The following is a 27716-nucleotide window of genomic DNA, read 5'->3' on the forward strand; positions in this document are numbered from 1 at the left end:
TCTGCCTCTGCTGGAGTTTCCCTCTAATCCCACTGGGCTTGCTGCCACATGCAGCCCGGAGAGCTAAGCAATAATCACTCTAAATCGTACCAGCAAACGTCTTCACTCCTGCCCCCTGCCGCCTGCCACCTGGAAGAGCTTTCCATTGTGGGGGTGTGCCTGCAAGTCCACAGGGCCCTTGTGTGCCAGAGCTCCTCTCTCAGGCCCCTCCGCCCTCCTCAGGAAGGAAGGACCCCTGCTCAGCATGTGGGCTGCTCTTTTGGTCCTCAGGGACAGGTCAGGCCTAGTCTAACTGGGCCAACTCAGAATAAATCTTTGACCAAGAACACACCATTAAAAACACTCCCACTCACCTCTTCCAGGGAAACTACTGAGTCGTTGTGGAGGTTGGGCAAGCGGATGACGATGTCTCTCTGCTCAGCCCCTGCCTCCACCTGGATGGCAGTGGAGCTCTGAAGCATTTCTGTGCAGATGTCATAGTTCTCCAGGGCCTGCTCCATGTCTCCCTGGTCAAAGGAAAAGCAGTCAAGGGACAGAGGCAGAAGGACAGGAACTCACTGTGCTGTGCCAGGTGCCTCACCTTCCTGATCCCACTAGACTGTAGGCACCATGAGGGCAGGCTTTTATCCAATTACTGCTATACCCCCTAAAAAGGTGCCTGGCACATAGCCGGAGCTCAGTAAGTATTTGCTGAATGAATGAACGAACGAATGATTGATTCACACCGCAACTTTAAGGGGAGGTATCGTTAACCCCACGTGGTAGGTAAGGACACTGACGACACTTAAGCAAGGCTCACTATCTTGTTCAAGATCACAAGCTAATAAATAGCAGAGCCAGGATTAGAACCTAGGCCTTTCCCAATTCCTGAACCAACTGTGGCACTCTTTTACTCGTTCTATCACAGTGTACCAGGTACCACCACACGCAAGATGCTGGGTAACAGCCAGTCCACCCTGGCCTTTCAGACCAAGCTCTGAGGGGAAGTTTTCTGAGAATTCACACAAATAGGTGATTAATTTCCTTCTAGAAAGCTCTGCATCCATTCATGCACTTGCTCAGGCTCTCTCGGGAAAACATAAAGGGTCAAGACCCCAAAGCAATCTTGAGTGGGGGGTCTCCAGGGGGCACAGGTGACCCATTCCAGGGTTCTGTGGTTGTGCTGATGTGCTTTATAGACTGGTGGCCATGCTGGGATTTCTGAGATGCTGAAAATTCCCCAACAGATCCCACCTCCTCACACTGTGCCAGGCAGGCCCCACACGCGCACACACAGCTTCAACAATGCACCCAGCTCTCTCTCTCCCTGTTCGGTCCTAGGTCACGCTCCCCAAGCAGCCGATAATAGAACCAACCTGCAGTGCCAGGAACCGAGCCTTCAACCAATACACGCGGACCACAAACTCCAGCCAGCCATCCTCAAACAGGTCCCGCTGGGATGAGGCAAATGACAGCTGCAGGAGGTCGCCCAAGAAGTGAGTTCCTGGGAAATCAGGCCCAAACCTGCCATTCACCATACCAGCAGGGCAGTTCCGAGGAGACACTGAAAATCAGTCATGCCACGACGAGTCAACTTCATGTAGAGTCCAAATGCCCTTCTGCTCCCCAGAGGTCACCCTCAGCCCTTGGCACACCTGCCTCAGTGTCCATGAGTGCTCTGAGCCCCTCGGAGCCTTAGAGCCCCAAGTGGCAGGCATCAGAGAAACCAGACAAGTCAGATGGACATGCAGAGACCCTCTGAGCTGGAGGGTCCTCATTTTACAGACTGAACTTTGAACATATCTTTATTCACCAGGGGTGATTTAAAAGTCAGAATGATCCACATCATCTTGGAAAATTATTGGGACACATCAAGTGTCAAGTGATAACTTGAGAAAACTGAAACCCCACTTCCTTCAATCATGAGTAACAGAAAAGTAGGCAGGCAGCTCCCTCTGGGGGTTCAGTTGCTGTTAACCACTTCTTGAGTGTCCAATGGACTTCTCTAATACCCTGGATTTTTTCCTGGCCTAACAAGTCAAACCGGGAAATGTGCCCACCGCAGATTAAGTCTGAATTCCATGACTCAGCCTCCCCACTCCTGCTTCCTCCTGGCTGCTGAGGGTTCAGTAAGTGACCCCTGCCACAGAACATAGAACGCTTCCTACCCGCAGAGCTTCTGCCCTTGGTCAGCAGCCACTGGTCCAGCTGGAGCTCCATGCAGGAGAGAGACATCAGCATCATGTCCTGCAGTACAGGCACCAGAAGGGCAGGAATGGAGTCATGAAGAGTTGTCAGAGGGTGGGGGATGGAATGAAACTAAACAAAAATTTACTTTGATAAAAATATCATTCTTTCTTCCACCTAATGATAATCAGTGGCTACTTGCCAGGACACAAAAAGAGGTACACGGATCTATACTGGGACAAGACTTGGGAGGAGCTGGGAGACCTGTCTTTAGTCCTGAGAGACTGCCCTCTGGAAGAGGCAGCCCTGTCACCTGCCAAGTGCCAGTCCAGATACTGCATCCATGCTAGAGCACTCAACCCTTAAAAGTACCGAGTTGGTGTATTGCTCCCAGGTCACACGAGAAAGCTGAGGCTCGGTGATAAGGAGGCACCAGTCAAGGGGGCACAGCTAGGAAATGACCAACCTGGTTTGTCTGGGGACTAAAGCCATGGCTCCTCCCATCACTCTACACTGCCCCAAGGGGAGCAGGCCCAATGGGCAGAAGCTTCCAGGAGGCAATCCCTGAGATGTCCCAGTGGAGGCTGCATGGCCAAGGAGCCCTGACCCACATAGCCCTAAGGACCTGTTAACCCCAAGTTCCTCCACCTTCTGTGCCCCCAGCTCACTACCTGGGTGAGCCCCAAAAGCTCCCAGTCCTCCCTCCTCAGCATTCAGCCTTCCTTCTCCAATGGGACAAGGGGGCCAGAGCACCTGGGTTCCCTTGAGCCTTGGGAGGCACTGAGTGAAGGGGCCTGGGGTGCAGAATGCAGCGGGCAGGAGGGCTGAGTGCAGCTTGGCTCCCTACTGCTGGAGGCCCCCACCACTCCCTATGCAACCCTACTTGGCCTCTGCATTTCTGTTTTCTCACCTGTTAAAAAAATTAGTAATAGTCCCTGGCCCCTTGAACACAGCTGAACCTTTCCTTTCCCCCAGCCTCTCTGCTGGCTTTCCTCCATCTCAGTAAACCACTCCCGTCCAGCCCTAGAAGCCCTCCCCATCTCATCCTCTCACCTCTACTTGCAGTTCATCCCACTGGCTTTGCCTCCAGAACCTTCCAACCCATTGCCACTGCCATGGCTCACCTGGCAACAGCCTCCTGACGGTCCTGAGCCCACTCTCACCCCCAAGTATATCCTCCACTTAGCCACCAGAGATCTTTCTAGGCACAAACCAGGTCCTGTGACTTCCTGCTTCAAATCTCCCAGGGGCCCAGGTTCCAAGCCCACAAGTAGACAGAGCCAAGGAGGCTCAACACAGCAGCAGCCCCACACCCAGTGAAGGTCCCTAGCCCCTCCCTGGTCCGAGTCTGATGCTGGCCCTTGCTAGGCCCCTCCACCCATCCGACCTTGATGTGCTTGTTGCTGCAGTCCCTCAGCAGCGGGTTGGGCAGGCTGGTGCTGTGCCTCCGCCAGCTGTGGTAGATGCTGAGCACGACCTCTGCCAGGCCTGGCGGCCACCTCAGCAAAAACTTGTGGCCCATGCCCTTCAGGTAGCGCATCATCAGCTCCAGGATGCCCCCATTGGTCAGGTTCTCCAGTAGGAACACGTGCACGTCTTGCTTCTCTGCCCAGGGCGGGAGAAACAACCTGACTTGAATGAAGGACCTTCCATGCCAGAGTCTCCCATTTTCTTTGGAAGAGGAGAGAGGAAAGAGATGGCAGGGGCAGGGTGGGGGCAGAGATAGAAGAGAGCCTGTGTCCTCCCACCACATGGTGGTGCCGAGGGCAGGCTGCTGGGTTTCAATCCTGGCTCCAGCCCTCAACAGCTGTGAGCAAGCCTCTCTGAATCCCCAGGTCTAAGGTGAGTATTAAAGGGCCTACCTCCAAGCGCTGCCATGTGCACTGAGACTGTGCACAAAAAATACAAAGCATAGTCTCTGGCACACAAATGCACTCAACAACTGTGTCAGATACATTTGACCTGCAAAGCTGAGCCCCTGGGCCCGGCCTGAAGCACATATCCTTCAGGGAGCACAGTCAAGTACGAGCCTGGACGTTTCAGCAGATCTCCCAATTGACCACGGAGCTCAGGCCCAAGACAAATCCAGGCAGCCCCTCAACCACACTTTTAAACACCAGAACCATTCTCCCAGAATAAAACCTCAGCAGGTTATAGGATAATGGGAGGAAGAGTTCCCAGTAGTGAATGATCACATTGCTGGATTCCTACCAGATTCCATGAACGTGGCAGAGTCAAACGACAATCTATGAGGCCCAATGCTCGGGAAGCTTTCCAGTTTGGCTTCTGACTGGACTTCATAGTTATTAAAGGGGTCATCCTCCTCCTCGGGGTCCAGCTTTCTTAGCCTGCATGAAACACCAAAATCACAAAAGCCACACCACACATTCTGACACAAGCACCTGAATTCTTCCCATTAGAGAAACGAAATCTGAGCTAGACAGAAGAAAACTAGAATAAGTGAGCAGTGGGGTCTACAACCCAGGCCTCTAGGAGGCTCTGCCTCTCTCCAGGCCCCTGTGAGCTGGCATCTGGTCTGTACCCACACTCATTCATTCATTCCATCAATAGATGATTACTCAGCAACAGCATGTGCCAGGCACTGTGCTAGGTGCCAGAATCAGTCGTGTGGCAAACCCTGCCCCAGTAGGCTTACCTTCCAATGGGAAAGACAGACAATAAACAGATACACAAAAACAAAGAACCCAAATAGAAACCACGCTTGTCACAAGGGAGCTCCTTTAGAGAGCAGAGTCAGGAAGGTCACTCAGGGGGGTGATGTTCATGCCAACAGTGGAGGAGGAGAAAGGGCAGGCCATGCAAAGAAGCAGGACAAGGACAGGTACAGAGGCACCGGGCAGAAGAGTACCTGGTATGTTCTAAGACCTGAGGGGAGCCCAGTGAGCAAGGAGAAAGTGGACGGGGTGGAGTATGGGGGCACATTGGGCCCTTCTGAGCTGGGACGCTCCATGGCTCCTCACAGAGCTGGGCCTGGGGAGTTCTCTCCCAGCAGGCACCATTCTTCCAAACTCCTCCCAAAGATCACGGTTTAGCATCCTTGTAGCTTTCCCTCAACCAAGCAGCCCTGCAGCATAAACACTCAGGGCACTTTTCAATGTCTTTATTCACTTAGTGCACACACAGCCCCATGGTGACTACTCCAGGCAAGTGATCACACTGCTCTTGCTTGACCATTCGAAGACGTGAAAACCACACAGGACTCAACACTTAAAGTTAAAAAAGAAGGTAGAAACCATTCCACATAAACGGGGCTGGGAACAAGACCTTGAAGTGGAATGACAGGGCTGAGAGGAAGATGGGGAAATGGGTCACTCAGAGCTCTCGGCGTCATCCATCACAGCACCACCGTGCAGCTCTGCCCTCCCAAAGGGAAACCTAGTCCTGGTACTGCGCCTCAGGAGGGATTTATCAGAGAGCACTGCATCCTCTACTCACTGAGAACAACCTTGATCTCCAAGCATTTCACTTTCACCACAGAAAGACAGAAAGGCAACAAATTAGGAAAATTAGGAATCTTGCTGCAAAACAGATTTACAACCACCTAAAGCTTCTGGCTCCGCCTCCTCCACTTGGATGGCATCACCACTGAAATAACCTGTCACGAGCCAAGATGCCAGCTGAGGACTTCTGGGTAAAGATGTACACTGAACACACATGGTTACCTCCCAAACTCCACTCCAGTGACCGTGAAGTAATAAAAAGGTTTAAACACACACAGACACAGCGAATGCGGGAGGAAACACCAGCAGACAAGAAATGTGCCCAAGTGTTACAAGGCAGAAAGACAATGGACCAGTGGAAACCAAATGGCTTTCTCTACTCAGCTAAGGGTGGGGGGAGGGGAATATCAAAATGTCCACCCATTGGCACCATAAACCCAGGGAAGGCTCAGGAAACAGGGCCCTGGAGCCTCTGGAGGAGGTGAGAAGGCAAGGACAAAAAGCAGGAGGCTGGTGAAAATCTACGAAAGGAACACTGGGGCCCAGGACCCCCAGCTGTGGGCAGCCTGGCCCCTTCTCCTCCTGAGAGGCTTCTCTGAGGAACACTAAGAACCAGTGAAACCAAGGAACGATTACAAGATCATCCTCCACCTTCACAGAAGTTGAGGGAATCCTGCAGAGCCTAGAGAAACCAAGCAGGCACTGTCCCTGAAAGCAGGAGAGGCGCCCCTTCTGTGAGGTTTCCCAGTGTCAGCATCCCAGGAGCAGCAGCCCCAGGCCTCCCAGCAAGTGGGTGCCTGTGAGCACACAGGAATGTGAGCTTGTTGCCTCCAGCTCCAGGATCCATTCATCACCTGAGGGCCTAGGAAGTGCCTGGTCCTCCAAAAGATGCACAAGTCATGGTTCCTGCCTTCAAGAGGTTCAGAAGCAGGAGAGGCGCAAAAAACCCATGACCCCAATCCAGTGCAATCTGTGCTTCGGCTGTTTGCACAGATGTTATGGGAAAACAAGGATGTGCCAGAGGAGAGAGCGGCAACAGAATGAGAAATATTATTGGTGGCATAGGCTGGAGGTTTATGTATTTGCTTGGTTTTGCAAATCAGAAAAAGTGTGCACAGTACCTGGACGGCAAGAACTTCATCAGAAGCTCCTGGAAGTCGACTTTCTCTTCTTTTTTGCACTTGGTGTTTCGGACACGGGCAGACCGCCGCTTTGCTGTCTCTCCACTCTCTTCCGAAATCTTCTTCCGCTTTACTCCTTTCTTGGATTTATCTCCCCCAGAAACATCGCCTTCACAAAGAGTGCAAATTGAAATCTTACCGGGGGGAGGGGTAAGAAAATGCACCACACAGGTGCATCAGTCCCCCTCTTTTATAAGTCTACCAGCATGTCTAATCTTTGACATTCAAGAAGTCTCCCACCTCTTCCTCGGCAACAATGAGTCCTGAGCAAAGTTAATTTCAAACCACTGAACTTGCACATCTTTCTCGAATTCACAGAACCCACAAGCCAGATCTCAAGACTACTTTCCATCGCTGCAGAACACAGGGACTCAGAGTCAAACATTTGCAGCTGGCTGGCTGCAAGAGCCTCTGCGATCTCAGTGTTGTACCCGGGACGGGACAGAGCAAGTAGCAGCGATGCTGACTCTACCCAGCACCCAAGACCATGTGAGCACCCAACGACATGATGTGGGCAAGAGAATCGTGTGAATTATACCGAAAGCAGAGGAGTGTCATGTATGATTAAGTACAAAAGTTAGAAACAATCACATACACGCTCATCCAGAAACTTTTTAACTGCCAGATATTCTTTTTTCAGTGACACAGAAATCAAGAAAAGGCTTGGGAGCTCTTGTCCGAAATTTTTTACAATTCCAATGATAACAAAAATCAATAAAACCATTCAAAAATATACTATACCACATATGGTGCTAACTTTGTGGACTATTTTTAAAGGTCAAAGAACTCAATATCAGTGCACAGCAGTGCTGGGTGCTGTGGACCAGGGGCAAGCCACAGAGCACAACCAGCAGAGGGACGTGCCAGCTCACACATCACACGTGGAAAGAGCAACTTATATGCCAGAACTTATCAGCCAGGCATTGACCAGTCCCGGGAAGTTGCATCCCTGAGCCCAAATCCCCTCCCTGTTGGGGCTTCATTATAGCGGACCCTGATGAGCAGCTGCCCCATGAGTGGGCTGAGACGCTCCCCTGTGGGGCTGGGGACTCTTGCTTAAACCTCAAGCCCAGAGCATCAGCAGGACCCATCCCTCTGGAAAGGCCAGGATACCCCAACACTCATTTCTGCTCAGCAAAGGAGGTCTCTCTAGAAGCTGACCCAGGAGGCCTGCTCACCTGCAGGAATGCCTGTCTCCAGCAGGCCAGGACTGTGCAGTGGGAAACTGGCTGTGGCCACAGCGGCATAGGAGAGCACGGGCTCTGCCACAGTCACAGTCGGGCTGGCACTGACAGGACTCGGGTGGATCACACTGACAGGTGCCACCACCACAGACGACACCGGAGGCTGGCTGGGGTCCTGGTAGTCGGACAGGTCAATCCTCTTTCCAAGGCTGGGCCGTGGGGGCTCACAGGTGGTGAGGTGGTTGTACATGGCCAGCAAACTTTCTCCGAGGCACTTCCAGCTGCAAGGAGAGGGTCACTGCATCTGGTCAGCACCCCATCATAGGGGACTCCAAGCACAGGCCCGCTGGCCTGTGGACAGGCAGCAGAGCTAGCCCAGAGGCTGCCCGCTCCACGAGGGTGGGGGAGGGGCAAGGTTTTGTCATTGTGGTTACTGACAAAATCTTGAGTCTAACATAGCTGAGGTGGAACAGCCCGAGCCCTGCACCCTCCTCACCTCACCCTGGCAGAATCCCTGAAGCATCTCAGCCTCAGGCACCTTCAGACTCAACCAGGCAGGCATGAAAACCACTGACTCACTTCAAAAACTCCTTCCCCACAAGGCTGAATCTTTAAAACATCTGTGGTGATTTTCTGCTGCCACTCATCTGGTTTTTGTGGGGAGGGCTGCTAACAGGGATATGGTCTAACAGAGCTGTTCTTGCCTGTCAAGAACAGCATCTCACTGGGTCCCCATTTGAGCCGGGGCCTGCTGGACGGCAAACCAAGACCGTTGAGTGTTTTGTTATGGTATGCTTGTTTTATGCTGTGTGTTATATGTTAGATTGTAGTAAGGTCTAGCATGTGTTAGGTTGTATGTTGTGTGTATGTTTTATTATGGTGTGGTGTGTTATGTTGTGTGTTGTGCTATGGTGTAGCGTATGTTCTGTTGTATGTTGTATGCTTTGTGTTGCATTGTGTGTATGTTTTATTACTGTGTGGTGTGTTATACTGTATGCTGTCTGTTGTTTCATGTTTTATGTTATGTGTTGTGTTGTACATTATGTTGTATGTTGTGTGTTATGCTGTGTTGTAGTATAATATGGTGTGGCATGATATATCCATCCATCCATCCTTGAACGGCTTCCCATGCCCTCAGGCTACAAACCAAATCCTCAGCCTGGCCCCATGGTGCTGCACTGCCTGGCCTGGCCAGCTGGCCCCACCTCGTCTCACACCTCTGCAGCACTCTCATCATGCTAGCTTTCTTTTGTTTGTCTCGCAAACAAAACCACACTCCTGCATACCACATGATCTTCACATAGGCTTCCCTCTACCCAGAAACAATGTCCCCACCCACGCCCTAGCCCCTCTGGCTGGTCAATGCCCACTCCTCCAGACTCCCAGAGCAGTGTGGACCCCATTATGAGCTCCCCCAGTGCTGTGCTTCTCTCCTCAAGGTGCCCACCAGCTTGAGGCCTGTGCTTCTCCTTCTAGGTGACTGACTACTCCTGGGATCACCCACAACAAGACACCAAGCCCCGCCACGCTGACCCTTCATCACAGATTGCAGTGTCGGCAGTGGAAGGAATAAAAAGGACAGTGCTTCAAAATCCAGAATCTAACCAAACTGAGGCTCCTACGACTCTAAAGGATTTCTTACCTATTTTTTCCTGCCTTCAGTAAGGGTTATATTCAGACAGGGAGAATTTGCTCACCAGCTGTGTTATGTCGGATGCCTTAAACACACAATTTCATTTAATAGTGCCTTGTTCATGCCTAGCAGACACTGAATAGACCTGGCAGCAGCAAACCGTGGCCCACAGCCTGTTTGTACAACCCACAAGCTAAGAATGGTTTTCACATTTTTAAAGTGTTGTTAAAACACACACACACACAAAGTAGAATATATAACAGAGATGGTAACTGGCCGATAAGCCTACAGCATTTACCATCTGGTCCTTTATAGGAAAAGTGTGCTGAGCCCTGGAATGGATAGTGGTTATTTTAAAAGCCCCATACCCTTTGTTCCCAGAGAGGGAATCTCTACACTCTTCCTCTAATAACCCAATCCCATACTTAACTACCAAACAACACATCCTTCAGCCAAACCTATCCCCCTGAGGCTTCCGTTTGGCCTTCACCTCCAGTCCCATGGAGGGCAGTCGTGACACCAGTTCACAGCTTCTCTTCTCCAGTCACATCGCCACAATCACTTGGAGCATCCTCCAGCCTTTAGCTCCTTCACTGTAACAGGGAGGCATCCAGGGCCCTTCCAAAATCCCCAACCCTCCTGGTTGGGGAGCCCACACTCAGATGGAACGGGGCTCCTGACTCAGCTGACAAAACAAGGGGAAGGGCACCTGACGAGAGTCTGAGAGCCGCCCAAAGAGCAGCCCCGTCTTCCTGCCTGTCTCAATGCACGGGTAGGAAGATATTCCTGGGAAACTCATCATGAGGGAATGGACAACAGTAGTAATAATATGGATCAGTGCCAGCTCTTCCTGAGTGTGTGTTGAGTGCCGGCTCTGTGCTAGCCCCCACGTGTTCTACTGGCATATCACGATGACCTTACAAAAGAGGGATGTTGCGCTCCCTTTTTCAGGGAGTGGCATGTAACCACCCCAGCTAGGGGTGCCAGGATTAAACCCAGGTCTGTCTGATGCAGGGTGGGAGCTGCAGAGCACTATGTGACAATGCCTCTGAGAACTGAAGGGAGAAGGGATGCTGCTGCCAAATCTTTCAAGATTCAAGACTCAAGGTCATAATTTCAAAAACAGAACCTGCACACCAGATCTCACTAAGGGGCTAAACTACCCAAGGTCCAGGGGGCTGCCAATACCAGCTTGCCCTTCCTGTGGGGGAAAGCTCCCAAGCGCTGTGAGACTCACAAGAGCTATGCTGAGGCCCATCTTCCAGGGCACCCCATGTGGCCCTGGAGGGACAGCATGAACTCGAGAGCAGGGAAGCCCAGACCTGGGATCAACCCCAGGTTCCCCATTCACCATTTAACTGCTCTGAACCTGGTTTTCTCCTATCAAGTGCTGGGCAAATGTGAGCTCCTTTTCTCTCTGGGTAGGGCAGACTGAGGGGGGTGCATACAGGAATGTGGCAGGTGGCTGGGGTCAAGCACAGCAACAGCAAAGAGGGACTTAGACTGAGTGTACTTGGCAGAGGCCTTCCCTGCTTCTTAGCAGTCAACAAGTAAGTGCACGCCTCCAGCCATCTGCTGAAAACGCACCCAGCTCCAACACATGCCACCAGCCCAGGGACAGGCCTCGGGGTCTGTCCCTCTTGTGCAGGGCCCACTGGCTGACCCAGCATTCCCAGAGACCCAGACAACCTACGTGAAGAAAGGGATGGGCTGCACCAGCTTCAGGTCTGGCTCCTTCTCCCGCACAGTCAGCGCTTGCCTCTTCTTCCGCAGCCCCAGGGCCTCGTCCACGATGGCCTGTGTCTCAGCCGCACTCACCGACACATCATGAATCGACATGTCACTAACAGTGCATGAGACAGGGAGAAATTACTATATTACAAACTAGAGCTGAGGGTGAAATTTTATAGACAGGGATGCAGTTAATACCCTTTAATCTATATTAATTCTTCCCACAAATAAAATAACCACTTGAGTCTGGCCTCAAAAGGGCAGCAATTAGCATTCTTAATTAATACACACATACACTAGAAATGACTAATACCCTTTGTTCCTTTTACAATTCAAAATTGAGCAAAGGGTTTTCATATGTATTAACAGTATCATATTAATGTCAGAACAGCCACAGAAAAATAAAATCTTCCTCTCATTTATAGAAAATTTTAAAAGAATTTAACTAGCCCATCCTACCCAACTCAACAAAATACCATCAGACCAGGCAAGCTCACCAAAGTTTACGGTATCCCCAAACTACAGAAAGGGCGGGGGCTTTGAGACCTCAGGTGCCCTCCCACAGACACACTTCTGTCTGAGGTAGCCGGGCAGTACCTGCCCTCCCGTCCCTGATGACTGCCAGCAGGGGTCCACAGAGTCCCTCGCCTATGGACCTGCCTATCTGTTTTGTCTATTTCTCCAAAGAAGGTTAGTTCCCTCAGGACAGATATGAACAAGAGGCATAGTCTTACAAGAGACAGACACGGAGATAAGTAACCACTAATTCCCCAACAGGTGAGTTCCAGGGCCCTAGGAAATACCAGAGGGCAGAGGAGTTCATTTGGCTGGAAGGTTTGAGGGAGAGAGGCAGGCAGAGTTTGGAAAGCTGCCAAGAGGTGACCCAGGAGCTGGAACACAAAAAAGGAGCAATGGCACGACAGGTGGAGAGGCACTGGCATTCCAGGAGAGGGCACAGTGGCAGCCAGAGTGCAGGGACAGGACAGTATACAACAGGGCCAGGCCTGGAATCTGCCAAGGACCTGGGGCAGCGCTTCTCCTAGGGAAGGGAGAAGCAGGGGGGCGAGGAGAAGAACTAAGGTGCAGGGGTCAGACTATAAAGGACCTCCTGGGTGATGCTACAGAGCATGAGCTTTGTCCTGGAGGCAAGGCAGGGGCGGCACAAGGTCACAGTCATGTTTGGGACACTGAACTTGGGCAGCACTGGGAGTAAACCCCTGGAAAGGGGAATGGTGAGTGGTGAGCAGGCGAGGTGGACAGCAGGCTGCTGCAAGCGTCCAGGGGAGACCTAGTGAGTGCCGAGAGCCAGACAGGGCAGTGGGAAAGGAGGGCAGGAGACAGCCAAGGAGGCAGCGCCAAGATGAGGCACACAGTTGAGTAATAAACAAGACAGATCAAAGCCAGTTCACCAAATGAGGGGGTGTAGCAGGGGATGAATTGCAGGGGCTCCTCCGCTAGAAGGTCAGGACCTGAGAGAATGAGGTGCACCACACCGGGGAAAGGGGTGTGCAGGCCCAGCACAGGAAGAGGCAGGACCCACCATTTAAGGAACATTCGGAGAGAGTCCTTCCTGAGACAAGGCTGCTCCTCAAAGATCTTCTCCTTGAGAACCAGCCCTTTGCTGTACCGGCAATCCTTCTCCAAAGCTTTGCAAATGAAGTACAGACATGCTGGCAGGGAAAGAAACAGTATGACTTGTGAGTGGATACTCCAAACCTCTAGACTTGCCAGCTAACACCAAGACAAGGTCACCACTCTAGAATCAAAGAAACATATGGTAAATGATAACAAGATACCACTTTAACCGATTCAACTGGGAAAGATTTCTGAAACTACTACTACCCACAGTAGACGGGGCAAACCCAAACGCTACCAGGGGAGGACAGACTGTATGACCTTTCTGGAGAACCACAGGCATTACACACAGCCCCTAGCCAACCCACCAATCCAATTCTAGGAATTGCTGCAAAAAACCTACAGGTCCCACAGTGATTAGCTATTAGCTAACTGGAAAATAGCCTTCAACAAATGAGGAAACCACTCAGTGCCCCACCACGGGGGCCTGGTTAAGGAAGGTTTCCCCAATCCACACACCAGGTTACTGAGCAGCCACTGTACAGATGGTTGAGGGGTGTGCTTACTGACCAAAAGGAAGCCACAAGACAGCCTGGGGAGGGGTGTGCTTACTGACCAAAAGGAAGCCACAAGACAGCCTGGGGAAGAGGCAGGGGACCAAACAGGCCATAGAGTGTGACTCCATTTGTACACTTAAGGCCGGTTTCTATTCCTTTTGTTTATCTGTATTTTCCAATCTTTCTCCTTTTCTTTTTCTTTTTTTAAACTGTTCTTATAAAAAAAAACAGTTACTGCCTGCAATTGAAGACATGGACATCATTCATGTCAACGAGCCTTCTCAAATGAACGATCTGGAGAGCACGTGCCCACTCTGGCTCCTCCAGGAGTGGAGACGGTAACAGGCAAACTTACACACAGAGAAGAAGGGGAGAGTGTGGACCGACGAGGCAGAGCTGGGATGTGATGATGAAAGCCGTTAGTATCCGCAGGTGGGGACAGCCCTGACAAAGGTGACTGCTACAATCCCCAGCGGGCTCGGTGCTGCCAGGCCCCCTGTGAATACACGGGGAAACAGCACAGGGCAGCAGAGCCCCGGCTCCACTCTGCGACCATGCCCTGCGACCGCTACTGGGCCCTGCTCAGCTTCTGAGTAAGAGTGTGGGTGCAAGTCACTCCTACTGAGAATAACCAGGAAAAGAGCAGCCAGGGTGAGGAAGAAGGAACGCCAGAGCAGAAGTAGAGCTTAGGGCATGGAAGCTTTGGGAAAGAGAAGGAAGCAGTGTCTTAGTGCGCTACTGCGGGAGAGAACAGAGCCTGGTCACAAAGCTCCGCAGGGACCACACCCCCCAAGACACGTGAAGGCAGTGCCGCCGGTGAGCAGGGAGGGGTCTGTGCAGTCCCAGCACGCCCAGCGAGCTGCTGGCTGAAAGGCTCGGTAGATGGCCCAGAGGTTCCTGCCTCACACAAACAAGGACATGGCTTCTCTGGGACCACGGTGGGACACAAGTGGCCGTCAGAGACTTCCAGAGAGAAGACCAGGGAGGCGCTGAGCGTCTGGATGATGCTGTTTCTCGGCAGGCATTTTAGTGGCAGCAGAGCTCACCACGCTAGCTGCACTCCACTAACGCTCCAGCATTGGGAAGGCATTACCCTGAGCACCCCTGCCCACTCATCTCAAATGTGTAAATGCCACTGGGCGTCGATTTAACAGGCTGCTTCTACTTTGGGGTTTAAGTGAGTATAAAATCTGTCAGGGGGCTGGCTCGGTGGTGTAGTGGTTAAGTTCATGTGCTCTCCTTGGGTGGCCCAGGGTTCGCAGGTTCGAATCCCGGGAGCAGACATACACACCACTCATCAAGCCATGTGTGTCGGCATCCCACATATAAAATAGAGGAAGATGGGCACAGATGTTAGCTCAGGGCTAATTTTCCTTAGCAAAAAGAGGAAGATTGGTGACAGATATTAGCTTAGAGCCAATCTTCCTCACCAAATAAATAAATAAAATAAAAATAAAATCTATCAGGACTCTCAAAGATACATGCATCAGTTCAATCGCCCAAACCTATTTTTCCCACAAGGACGTAAATTTCCCAAGCACAATTTCTCCTATCACGAGAGAGGGGTGCAGACAACTAAACCAGGTGGCCAGGGAAAGAAGGCTGAACACAAGACTGTCCATCTCAAGGTGGCACTCAAGCTGCGGGAAGAGCATTCACGACTAACAGCCTCTGGAAGAAGACACTGCTAGAGTCAAAACAGTGCCCCCGGGGACTAGCATATTCTGCTGGTAGGAATGAAAACTCGGGCAACCAACAGAGCAGGTTCTTATGTCCACCGGAGGAAGTGTGCAAGAACATTCACAGCAGCGTGATGCAAGAGCCCAAACCTGGCAATAACCCAAACGGGCAAGCACAGGATGGCCCAATGTGTAGATGCACGTAACAGACCACACGGCAATGTAAGAGGCCTAGCAACTGCCGCGCCCTACACAGGTGTGCTCACAGGTGGGACGACGCAGCCAGGGGAGCCAGGCTGAGAAGAGCACACGCCGCCAGCTGACATGCCCTAGAGGCTCGACGACAAGCGAGCACATCTCTGGTGACAACAGGGAGAAATCAAGGTCACCTCAGGGGTCGGTAATGACTGGAACAAGACCCAAAGCAGCCCGCCTTATGGGCTCTGCAAACATTCTGGATCTTGACGTGTTTCGTGCACAGACACTGATGGACCTCAAACTTGTGCACTTTATTGTGTGTGTGTTTCACCTCAATTAAAAAGATTTAAAAAGTGGTTACGAAGAACAAGAACTGGAGGTGGGGACGGGTGAGCAGGGCCTAGTGCTTCTCAACATACTCCATCCTGGTGCTATTTGTCTGTGAAAAAGGAAGGAAAAAGCCTCTGCAAGTCAGTTTGCCAGTTTACCACAACCTTCGAAGTGGTAAGTGCTCGTCAGCATGTCTGTACTGAAAAGAATAACTGGACTCTGTGGGGACCAGCCTGCAGCACAGGCAGCCAGCTCCCCCTGCACTCAGCCCTGCTCGGAGTGCTCCTGGACAGCCACCCTCTGCTCAGCCTCAAAGGGCACCCAGAGGAGGCCCCGCCACAGGATGCCCAGAACACCTAATCAGTATCTGCCTTAGGACCAGCCCATGCAAGGGCAGATGTGTTCTCTGCAGAGCAGAGGGCAAAGTCGGGCCAGGGAGCTGAAGCAACTAGAAGGCAGACTGGGGCTCTGTCTGGCAGAGACCTTTCCAGTAGCCCTGCTGATCTGCAAAGGAATGGGCTGCCTCAAGAGGTAGTGAGGTCCCTGGCACCAGAAGGAGTCAAGCTGCAACTGCCTGGCCATCTATCAGCATATTACAGAAATTGGTTCTGGCACAGGATGGGACAGTGCAGGGAGATAAAATGAGAAAACCAAAGTGAAAACCACTCAGAGAACAAGCTACTTATTACTACAATGCACTTGATAAACCTCGATTAAGAAAGACAAGCAGAACAAAGCAGGATGCAAAAACATCTCCATTCTCCCCGACAGTGGGCAGAAAGCCCCCAGTGTTTACTTTGGGTTCCAACTTACCCAAGCCGCCCTCCTTCTTCTGTCCCCAAAACACGTGCACATGGGAGAAAGCACCAAAGCCTAACTCACTTGTGTAATCGCTGAGGGTGTACAGGACAGTGATGAGGTTGTCCAAGCAAGGCCAGTGGTCAGGATTGCACCGCAGCCCTTCCTCAAAAGCATGGCGAGCCAGGGGGACCCGGATGAGCTTCAGGGCCACGTGTCCGATTTTATACCAGAGGTTGACGTCCGTGGAGTCCAGCATGACTGCCTGGAAGCAGCACAAGCAGAGGGCGCACACACTCAGTCGGCTGTCTCCTGCGCAGGCGCCCATGGTCACGGGAGGGGCGCAGCACCAGCCTGGCCACTCAGACCACCAGGGAAATGGCCACAGAAGCCACATGGACCAATCCATCTGATTCAGAACACTTTCTTGACGCACTGTGTCACTCTGAACATCTGCATTCCTTTCATATTCAATAGGTGAAAGAAGTAGAATGACAAGAAAACATGGGAGTCTCGGGGACTCTAGACAGACCTCGGTTCACATTCCTGCTCCTACACTGACAGCAGTGATCCCGAGCCTCAGTCTCCTCATCACCAAAATGAGGATAAAGACACCTTCCTTGGGCCGGCCCCGTGGCTTAGCGGTTAAGTGTGCGCGCTCCACTGCTGGCGGCCCGGGGTTCGGATCCCAGGCGTGCACTGACGCACTGCTTCTCCGGCCATGCTGAGGCCGCATCCCACATATAACAACTAGAGGGATGTGCAGCTATGACATACAGCTATCTACTGGGGCTTTGGGGGGAAAAAAATAAATAAATAAAATCTTTTAAAAAAAAAAAAAGACACCTTCCTTGCCAGATGGCATGAGGATCGGCACGTGCATGGAAAGCAGTTAGCATGGTGTGTGTAGATCAGAGGTGCCCACAGAAGATAATGGCAATACTATTATGAACGGGTACAGGGTGCCAGGTGTCAGGCTCAGTTCTTAGCACCTGTATCTGTACCAATCCATTTCATTCATTCCTTCACAACCATCCTCTTCTTTTATTACTCCCACTATACTGGTGTAGACCTGGAGGCCCAGAGAGATTAAGCAACTCACGCGCAGTTACATGGAATGGCAGAGGAAGAACTCACACGCAGGCCCCTGCTCTCCAGGCCTCTCTAAACTTGCTCTTGACACCCACTGACCAGGGCCTCGGGCACTACAGCTTGGTGATGCACCACTGCAAATTCTTCTTTTCAGCCAACAAGGCCACAACCTCACCCCCTGCACGAAGAGCCTTCAAACACCCGTGGGAGCTGAGCATTGCCAAAAGCGCACCTCCAAGTAGAACTCCATGGCGGTCTCCAGGTCCTCTCGCTGGGCTGCCAGCTGGGCCAGATTCTTATACGTGGAGTATTTCAGCATCAGCCCGGGGTGTTTCAACCCCTCTTTCTCATCACCTGACGAAACTGCCTGTGAACAAAACAGAGGAGCAGAAGTGACACCTAGGCCCTGAAGCTCAGCAGGCAGTCAGCAGGACACCTGGCTTCCGGGCTGGCCTCTGCCACAGGCCCTTGGGCCAGTCTGGGCCACCCTCACCGGAGAATGAAAGTGCTACACCAGATGCTGTTAGAGGACCCCTCCAGCTCTGAACACAGAGAAGAAAGGCCAGACCACCATGAGGAAGTGTGCAGGCAGCCTAGACACCAAAAGAGACAAAGGGAACCGCCACGTCTGAGAGTTCAAGCCTGGAGCCAGCAGCTGCCGCCTGGCAGGTCCGAAGAAGGGGGGACAGGGTATGAGCAGGCTGCCCGGGCACCTGCCTGGGGTGAAACTCCAGGCCCTGCCTGCTGCCCCCGGGCAACTCATACATCCCTCCACATCCTGCAGCAGGAAGAGCACCAGATTTGGAGTCAGGAGGATGAGGTCCCAACTCTGTAACTTGTCACACGACCATGGACAAGTTACTTTATCTAAAAAGGTAGTGTCCCAAGGACGTCTGTAATATAAGGACAATAATTCCTACCCTAAATATCAAAAGTGAAAGGGAGCCAAAAGAGAATAAAGCTTGTAAACACGCTTCATGGAAAGAGTTCTGTCACCACAGCTTTTCTGACAACTCCTAGAAAACCTCACCACTTCTAAGAAACCACTGATTAGAAAAACTATTGCTCTAACCACAGGACAAAGAGTAAAACACTTTCTAACAGAAAAACTCGCTGGCACAAAGAAGTTCTTCCCAGGGGCAGGTCCACATTCCAGCTTTGTCCTGGGACAGGTCACATTCACACGTCGTTCATGTTTGGAACAGGGAAGACCAGAGGACGTGCAATCTTCACGCACCCCTTGACTAATCCAAGAAACCTACGCTAGAGCTCTTAAGGAATTACATCGAGAAGACTGAAAAGCTCGAGTCAAGCCTCGTTCACTATCTTCTACTGTCATCTGGCTCATACTGCACAAAGATCTCCAAGAACGGGCTGACCAGGGCTGGACTCCAGGTGCCTTTGCCCCTCCAGGTACAGAACTATTCAAAAAATGGTGTGAACACAGTCACAGAGGATGAGTCTACTTCAGAGACTAGATGGTCAGTGACACATCCACACACAGCAGAGGTCACTCTCGTGATTAATGTCCACCTAACTGACCAGCTGGATTCAGCGCCACTTTCCATCCTCCGTGAAAGGCTCGCCCCAACAAGCCCCCTCCAGCATGCCCACCAGCTAAGCTGTACTCTTCCTAGGAGTCAGCAGAGTTCCAGGGCCAGTTCACGCCAAGTGTTTGTAAGACTATAATTATGTAACTTAGTTTCATATTAAGTACACCAATGCCAGATGAGTGTGAAAAGAAACTTTTCTGTATATTTTCTGTACTTTTCAATTGTTTACAATCAGCAAGTTTTATAAGCAAATGGGGACGGGTCCTAAACAATCTGAGAGATGGACACCCCTAGGACTATAAGGCTGACACACGGCCAGTGCCCTCTGGTCGCAGGCCCCGTGCCTGGCCCCTATCCGGTGCTGGCCCACCTGCATTAGTGCTGTATTTAGACTGCTGGCTCAGTGCTGTGCTTACCCGCCCCTGTCTCCAAGTTCCGCTCCACCGTGGCCTGAGAGGGAAGACCCACTCCTGAAACACGGCCAGCACCTGGCCCACAGCTGGAGCTCAGCAGCAGCGGAATAAAGCCATTCTTCCTCTCTGGGACCTCACTCCCTCCCTACTAATAGGGGAGTAGTGGGTCATAATTCCCACGGCCCTAATCCCAAGACACTAAACCAGCACCAGAGAATCTTGACAAGCTACACAATTAGAAGTGTGAAGAGATCCCTTGAGTGAGAGAAGGGATAGACACTTTCTGCTGACAGTTAGAACTCAGTTAGCATTCTGCCTCATCAGTGATAGAAACCATCCAGGGGCGAGGCTTAAGACACAAGTGTCTGCCTTCCTAGGACTACAGGAGACTCTGCTCAACTGAAGGACTGTGTTCCAGAAAATGCCTGTGGATGGAGTCTGTCCTTACTGCACATTGTCTCTGTGTTTGGTGTTTGGGCACTTGAAAACAAAAATCTTTCCTCGTAATGAAATACACACCTAAATCAATTTCAGGTTGAAACCCATTCAACTGAGGCTTCATGCACTCACCAGTAGCACAATCCCTCCCCCTGGATCCAGGTCCGGCCCTGCCTGCCCCTCCCGGCCATGACGTATCATAATGTGGCTCTGTGTTTCTCTCCCAACCCTTCTCTCTGACTACATTTTCCAAAGCTCATGGTGCACCTACACAGGCTCCCCGAGCTTATGGGCTGTCACCCAAATGGCATTTGCCAAAACGCGCTGCCAGCAGGATCATCAGGTATTACAAAACCGTGGGCTCCAATCCTGGCTCTAACACTTCACTAGTTGGGTGGCTTTGAGCCATCAACACCTCACTAAGCCTCCGTTTCCACATCTGTAAAATGGGGAAAATATCCCCACCTACTTGGCAGAGTGGTTGTGAAGATGAAGTCATAACGATAGCTGACACTGAGGGAGCTCTTACTAAGCACCAAGAACCGCCCTACGTACTTCACTGGATTCACTCAACCCACACAGCAACCCAACGAAGCAGACGCTCTACAGGTGGAAAGCTGAGGGGCAGAGAGGCGAATCAACGTGTCCAAGGTTACCCAGTCAAGATGTGGGAGGGCAGAGGTCAGACCCATGCTGCCTGGCTCCAGGGTCCACGGCCTGGCCTGCTGGTGCCTCACCTCTCGCAGCAGGCGCGCCTCCAGGAGCTCATGGTAGGCCTTAGCAGACTCTTCAAACCGGTCATGTTTCTGCAGATCCAGGGCCTTGTGGTACAAGGCAAAAGCCTCTGCCTCCTGTGAACCATGACAGAAAATGTTTTCACACAGTACGAAGGTTTGTCTTTCTTAAGCCACAAATGTATTTAAGGGAGGCTGCAGTCAAGGCTACGTGAACTGCCAGCTGCACCCTCAGTAGTGGAAACAGTCCTAACACTCCAGTATCGCAGGAGCTCACCACTGGGAGAAGAACCCCCTGGGAGCCCCCCAAGGAGACCCGAGCAATGCAGGCACAACTGAGTCTAAGCAACAGCAAAAAACACAGAGACCCAGGACACGGAGTCAGAGCAACGCCAAGGCTATGAGCCCAACGGGCCCTTTTTGGCTGAACCCGGGAGAGTGGCCACAACAGCCAAAATCACCCTGAGATTCCTAGAGAGTACAGATGGTTTCTATCTGCCACTCTGCCCTAACCTGATCACTGCCCAGGGAGGGTGACGACCTCCTCCGGGACAGAGGGGCCACTGACATCCCTTCCTAGTAGTAGACTTCCGAGAAGGCTCCAGATTGTCCTGGTTTCTCCTGTGAAGGGGGAGGTATACGTTTATTTCAGAAAAAACAAAGACAGGAGCAAACCCTTGTTATATTAAGGTAGGACGTGGGTGGAGAGACAGAAGGAAGGCTGAAATGGAAGCACTGCCAGCCCTCGTAGTAGAGAGGAAAGACCAAAAATCTAGAGAATGAAGTTGAACCTGGCTCCCCACCGACCTTCGGGGAGGCCCAAGCAAGGCAGCTCCCCTCAATGCCTCCTCACATTGTAAAGTGAGGCGAGGCACTGGGGAACCTCGAAGCACCATCTCCCATTCACATGCTACCGTCCCCTGGGTGTGCCAACTCCCAAGGCCTGAAGGAAGAACGGGCTGCATGGAAAGACAGCCCTGGCTGGAGAAGTGGGCCCAGGGGCTGAACTGGTCCAAACATATACTCACAGAACAAATAAAAATTTCTCTTCAGTATGACCATCTCTAAGTGAAGCAGGCTTAACATGAGATAGAGAGCTGGCCATCTTTCAAAATGGGATTTTCCTCTAAAGTCTCACTAAAGAGACATCTCAATGCATTTAAAATGAGGTGTCATCTACAGAAATGAGAAGCAAGGTCTACCTGCAGGGGAAGACCCTGGATTACATACCTGGGCTTCCTTGGTCTGTGTTTTGTGACTTTTAAAGCTTCCTTCATGATCATCCTCAACTGTGGAGCTGGCATTTAAGGCTGCAATTCGAATCTAGAAACAAGGGTTTGAGGGAAGAGAAGAGTTGCTTTTAGTTGAGATGTCACTTGTCTCTTCAACAACCCACAATGAATACAACTCTGCTCCAGCATATCATCTATTCTCCCTCCAACAGCCATGGCCTTCTCAGAAGGTGGGGAATGAACAACAAATGATCACTGGGGGAAAAAATAAGGACCAGAACATGTCTGGGGCAACCGTGCCATCTGTTTCGGGAGCATGTTCTGCGTACTATCCACTGCAAAAGGAACAGAGGCTGGAATAAAAAGACAAAATCGTCCCATTTGCAACAACATGGATGGACCTGGAGGGTATTATGTTAGGCGAAATAAGCCAGAGAGAGAAAGACAAACACCACATGATTTCACTCATGAGTGGAAGATAAACTAACACACGGACAAAGAGAACTGTTTGGTGGTTACCAGGGGCAAGGGGGTTGGGGGTGGGCATGGGGGGAAGGGATGCATTTATACAGTGACTTACAAACAATAATGTACACCAAAAAATTCACAATGTTATAAACTATTATGACATCAATAAAAAAAGTAAAAAAAAAAATTAAAAAAAAAAAAAGGAACAGAGGCTGGGAACATCCAGCAACAGCCCGACACAGCAGAAGATCCAGGCATCAGAATAACAGATTCCAACAGATTCCAAAGGCACCTTTGTACCTTTCCAGCAACTGTGACGAGACCCTGCAAGCCACTTCAACAGAAGGTCAAGCATCCATACCCTCGAATGTGCCAACAGCTCTCCCAGGAGGAAGGCTGCAGAGCCTGCAGGGTCCACCCAGGAAAACGCCCCTCCCCACCAGGAGTGAAGTGAAATAGGCAAGCATCAGTCCTTACCATACTCAGAGAGCTTCAGCACTGCCGCTTAGCACTGCTTCCCATCACTGGCAGGGGCTGCGCCAGTCCACAAATCTTCTAGAGAGGAAACAAGACAGACTGAGAGAGGGCCCATGAAAAGCCAGGAAATGTCCAAGTGCCAGGGCCCCACTGGGAACCAGTCTCCAAACCCACGGGCCTCGCCAGCTCTAGGCACACAGGCTGGCGAGCAAATGCCTCAGGACAGCTGTGTGGTCTGTCACCCAGCGAGCCCCTCAGTCCCTTGCCCAGAGCATCTGCCATGCCCAGCGAGGCACGAGGTGCTGGGGACACAGAAGGGTGAGACCAACTCTTGCTCCCAGGGCTCAGTGCTCAGCAGAGGCAACAGACCTATAAACAATTACTTTTTTCAAAAGTTGAATGAAATAAAGAGGAATACAGGTAACACTGAACGGTGGAGAAGACCAATTCACTTGAAGGCGTCCAGGAAGGTGAAGGAGAGAGCCCTTGCATTGAGCCTTGAGGAACGAACAGCACTGCAGTAGAGGGTGGTGAAGCAGAGGCAGGGAGAGCGTGGTGTGATGGGGAAACAGGGAGATAAGTGAGAGCCAACATGGCTGGACCTGAGAGCAGGGATGGGCATGGAGGACAGGATGACACCATGCTAGGGAACTGGAACTTCACTCTGTAGGCAACAGGGGAGCCACTACGAGTTTTGCAGAGAACAAAATTTTAGAAATGTAAAGGAAAAAAAATTAGAGGTGGGCAGACCAGTTTGAAGTCTGCAAAAAATGACAGGATTGGTGAGGATATGGAGAAATCAGAACCTCATACACTAGTAATGGGAATGTAAAATGGTGCAGCCACTGTGGCAACTAGTCCGGCAGTTGCACAAAATGTGCAACACAGTTACCATATGAGCCAGAAATTCCACTCCTAGGTATCTACCCAAGAGAAATGAAAATGTGTGTCCACACCGAGAGTTGTTCACGAATGTTCATAGCAGCATTATTCATAACAGTTTAAAGGTGGAGGCAACCCAAGTGTCCATCAACTGATGAATGGATAAATAAAATGTGGTATATCCATACAACAGATTGTTATTCAGTCGTAAAACAGACTAAAGTACTGATACATGCTACAACATAGCTGAACTTTGAAAACATGCTAAATGAAAGAAGCCAGTCACAAAAGGCCACATATTGTCTGCTTCCATTTATATGAAATGTTCAGAATAAGCAAATCTATAGAAATAGAAAATAGATAGTGGGCTGCGGGAGACGGACAAATGGGGAGTGACGTTACTAATAGGCACAGAGTTTCTTTCTGGGGTGAGGAAAATGTTTTAAAATTGACTATGGGGCGGAGGAAGTCAAGATGGCGGCATAGGCAGACTTGGAACTCACCTCCTCCCGTGGACACAGCCAATTTACAACTACTCGTGGAAAAATTACCCGAGACAGAACTGAAATCTGGATAAGAGGAACTCCTGCAACAACGGACAATCCTAACTGAGTTAAAAGAGGCAGAAACTCCCTTCTGGAGAGGAAAAACACCGCCTTCACAAGCCGCAGCTCCTCACGGCCGCCCGGGGGCAGCCCAAAGGTACGCAGCCCTCCCAGGAGGAGCGGGGCCCTGAGCCGGGGAGCGCCCCCGCTGTGGGCATTTTGTGGACCCAGCACAATCGAGACGAGTGTCATAATATCTGACTTTGCCTGCCACTAAAACATTGGGGAGCACCCCCAGAAAAGCTGGTTCACAAAGAAAGTAAAAACCGGCTCTTAAAGGGCCCACGCGCAAACTCACCCGTTTCAGAAAGCAACCTAAAATCACCAGAAAGAAAGGTGCACAGTGCTGTGGTGAAAAGGGACTCACCTGATAGGCCCTGAGTGCATCTCGGTGAGAGGTGAGACCTCTCCAGGGACTGGGACATTGGCGGCGGCCATTGTTGTGGCCTGGTGTGGGCGTACTGACACAGACGCCATTGGAGTTCTCCCTGAGGCCTGCTAGCCCAGGGTCTGCCCCACCCGCTAGATGATTTAATCCAGCTCAGCCAGGGCAGGCAGCCCACCCTAGAGACTGGCCCCACCCAACAACAAGCCCTCAGGCAACTTGTGGGCCTGCATAGATTGGTAACTGGATTCTCTGCAGCCTGGTAACTGAGCCCACTTCAGTGGGGCAGGGCGTGCACAAGGAGCGGGTGGAGAGTGTGGGGCTCCCGCCGTGGAGAGACTGGGGCCGCATCGGGAGGTCGGGGCGCGCACACGGGGCAGGACTGTGTTGACTGTGTGTGTGGATCTGTGGGTGGCAGGGCTCGTCAGCTGCAGAAGACTTGTGCTTCTCAAAGACCCACACAGGGGCTTTGCCCCACCTTCCAAAGCCTGAAACAATTGGGTGCTCCCATGCCTGAGGCCAGCCCCACCCAGCTGCAATCCTCAGAGAGCTGACAAGAGACCTAAAGGCTGGAGGCTTATAGCAATTGTAAGGCCCTGAGCCTAACAACCTGCCACGCTGGTGGCCTACTCACTTAAAAGAAATACTGCAACACAAATGTGCTATTAGAACTTGCAGCCAACTATGCTGGGGCTCCCCACACCTGATAAAGAGACTGAAGGGCCCACAACAACTACAAGCAACTGAGCATTACAACAGCTGGCCAGGAACATAACTCGGTCTCCCTGGGCGCCTACAGGGAGAGCAAACAGGCCACAACAGAAGGACACACGTAGCCCACATAGGGGTCACCCCTGGAACATTGAGAACTGAGGGAAGCACACTGCAGGCCTCCTAAGCCATCACTTACATAATGTCACCTATCCAAGAGCAGGAGACGTAGCTGACCTACCTAATACGTAGACACAAGCACAGGGAAAGAGGCAAAATGAGGAGGCAAAGGAATACATTCCAAGTAAGGGAACAGGACAAAACCCCAGAAAACGAACTAAGTGAAACAGAAATGAGCAACCTACCTGACGGAGAGTTCAAACAAAGAGTATTAAGGATGCTCACTGATCTGGGGAGAAGAATAGATGAACTCAGAATGGCAACAAAGAAATGGAAGATATAAAAAAGAACCAATCAGATATGAAGAATACAATACTGGAAATGAAAAATTCACTAGAGGGACTCAAAAGCAGAATAGAGGATACAGAAGAACGGATCTGTGACCTGGACGAAAGACTAGAAGAAATTACCCAAGCTGAACAGGTAAAAGAGGAAAGAATAAAAAAGAGTGAGGACAGTCTAAGGGACCTCTGGGACAACATCAAGCACACTAACATCCGTATTATAGGTGTCCCGGAAGGAGAAGAGCGAGACAAAGGGGCAAAGAATCTATTTGAAGAAATAATAGATGAAAACTTCCCTAACCTAAGGAAGGAAACAGACATCCAGGTACAGGAATCACAGAGAACCCCAAATAAGATAAACCCAAAGAGGTCCACACCAAGACACATCATAATCAAAATGCCCAGATTTAAAGATAAAGTGAGAATCCTAAAAGCCGCAAGAGAAAGTCAAGTTACATACAAAGGAAACCCCGTAAGGCTATCAGCTGACTTCTCAGCAGAAACCTTACAGGCTAGAAGAGAGTGGCATGATATATTTAAAGTGCTAAAAGGAAAAAACTTACAACCAAGAATACTCTACCCAGGGGCCAGCCCGGTGGCGCAAGTGGTTGGGTGCGCACATTCCGCTGCGGCGGCCCGGGGTTCGCCGGTTCGGATCCCGGGTGCGCACCGACACACTGCTTGTTAAGCCATGCTGTGGCGGCGTCCCATATAAAGTAGAGGAAGATGAGCATGGATGTTAGCCCAGGGCCAGTCTTCCTCAGCAAAAAAAGAGGAGGATTGGCATTGGATGTTAGCTCAGGGCTGCTCCTCCTCACAAAAAAAAAAAAAAAAGAAAAAGAATACTCTACCCAGCAAGGTTATCATTCAAAATGGAAGGAGAGATCAAAAATTTCCCAGACAAGCAAAAATTAAAGGAGTTTGTCACCAAGAAACCTGTGCTACAAGAAATGTTAAAGGGACTGAGTTAAGGGGAAAAGAGAAGACCACAAATAAGAAAAATTATCTATTTCCATGATGAGAGGGTAATGGATACAAATGCACAAAAAAGAGGCTGGATATGATATCAAAAACATAAAAGGAGGGAGGAGGGGAGTTAAAGAGTAGAGCTTTCAGACAGAGATCAAACTAAAGAGACCAGCAATTCTGTATAGAAGAAGAAAGGAACAGAGAAGGACTACTAAAACACTGAGAAAAAAAAAAGTTAAAAAATGGCAGAAAGTACATACTTATCAATAGCTACTTTAAACGTCAATGGACTAAATGCTCCAATTAAAAGGCATAGGGTGGCTGATTGGATAAAAAAACAAGACCCATATATATGCTGCATACAAGAGACACACTTCAGACCTAAAGACACTCACAAACTGAAAGTGAAGGGATGGAAAAAGATACTCCATGCAAATGGCAATGAAAAGAAAGCTGGGGTAGCAGTATTCATATCAGACAAAATAGACTTTAAAACAAAAACTGTAAAAAGAGACAAAGAAGGGCATTACATAATGATCAAGGGAACAATCCAACAAGAGGATATAACACTTGTAAATATCTACACACCCAATGTAGGTGCACCTAAATATATAAAGCAATTATTAACAGACATAAAAAGAGAAATAGACAGTAACACAATAATAGTAGGGGACTTTAACACTCCACTTACACCAACGGATAGATCATCCAAACAGAAGATCAATAAGGAAACATTGGCCTTAAATGACACACTAGAACAGATGGACCTAGTAGATATATACAGAGCATTCCATCCAAAA

At 50.6% G+C, this 27716-nt stretch overlaps 1 protein-coding gene across 11 annotated transcripts in view; it reads right to left on the reverse strand.

Annotated features, from left to right (window-relative positions):
• Positions 1-27716, reverse strand: part of CABIN1 (calcineurin binding protein 1) — a 156286-nt gene that overhangs the window by 114981 nt on the left and 13589 nt on the right. For 6 of the 11 annotated variants that reach the window (XM_087423858.1, XM_087423861.1, XM_087423867.1 and 3 more), the window contains exons 2-15: positions 22901-22978; positions 21954-22046; positions 20727-20840; positions 17818-17952; positions 16578-16758; positions 12897-13026; positions 11319-11468; positions 7987-8273; positions 6749-6917; positions 4378-4514; positions 3554-3837; positions 2148-2226; positions 1356-1543; positions 354-506 (exon numbers count right to left, since the gene is read on the reverse strand). In XM_087423858.1, the coding sequence (XP_087279984.1) occupies positions 354-506; positions 1356-1543; positions 2148-2226; positions 3554-3837; positions 4378-4514; positions 6749-6917; positions 7987-8273; positions 11319-11468; positions 12897-13026; positions 16578-16758; positions 17818-17952; positions 20727-20840; positions 21954-22046; positions 22901-22903 (2103 nt within the window). In that variant the 5' untranslated portion in view covers positions 22904-22978. Of the gene's footprint in view, positions 1-353; positions 507-1355; positions 1544-2147; positions 2227-3553; positions 3838-4377; positions 4515-6748; positions 6918-7986; positions 8274-11318; positions 11469-12896; positions 13027-16577; positions 16759-17817; positions 17953-20726; positions 20841-21953; positions 22047-22900; positions 22979-24754; positions 24835-27716 lie in introns of those variants that run through there. The other 5 variants (XM_087423865.1, XM_087423864.1, XM_087423862.1 and 2 more) reach the window with 3 other exon arrangements.

This window comes from Ceratotherium simum, chromosome 35, assembly GCF_057802395.1.
Source record: "Ceratotherium simum simum isolate JZ-2026a chromosome 35, ASM5780239v1, whole genome shotgun sequence".
Taxonomy (NCBI): Eukaryota; Metazoa; Chordata; class Mammalia; order Perissodactyla; family Rhinocerotidae; genus Ceratotherium; species Ceratotherium simum.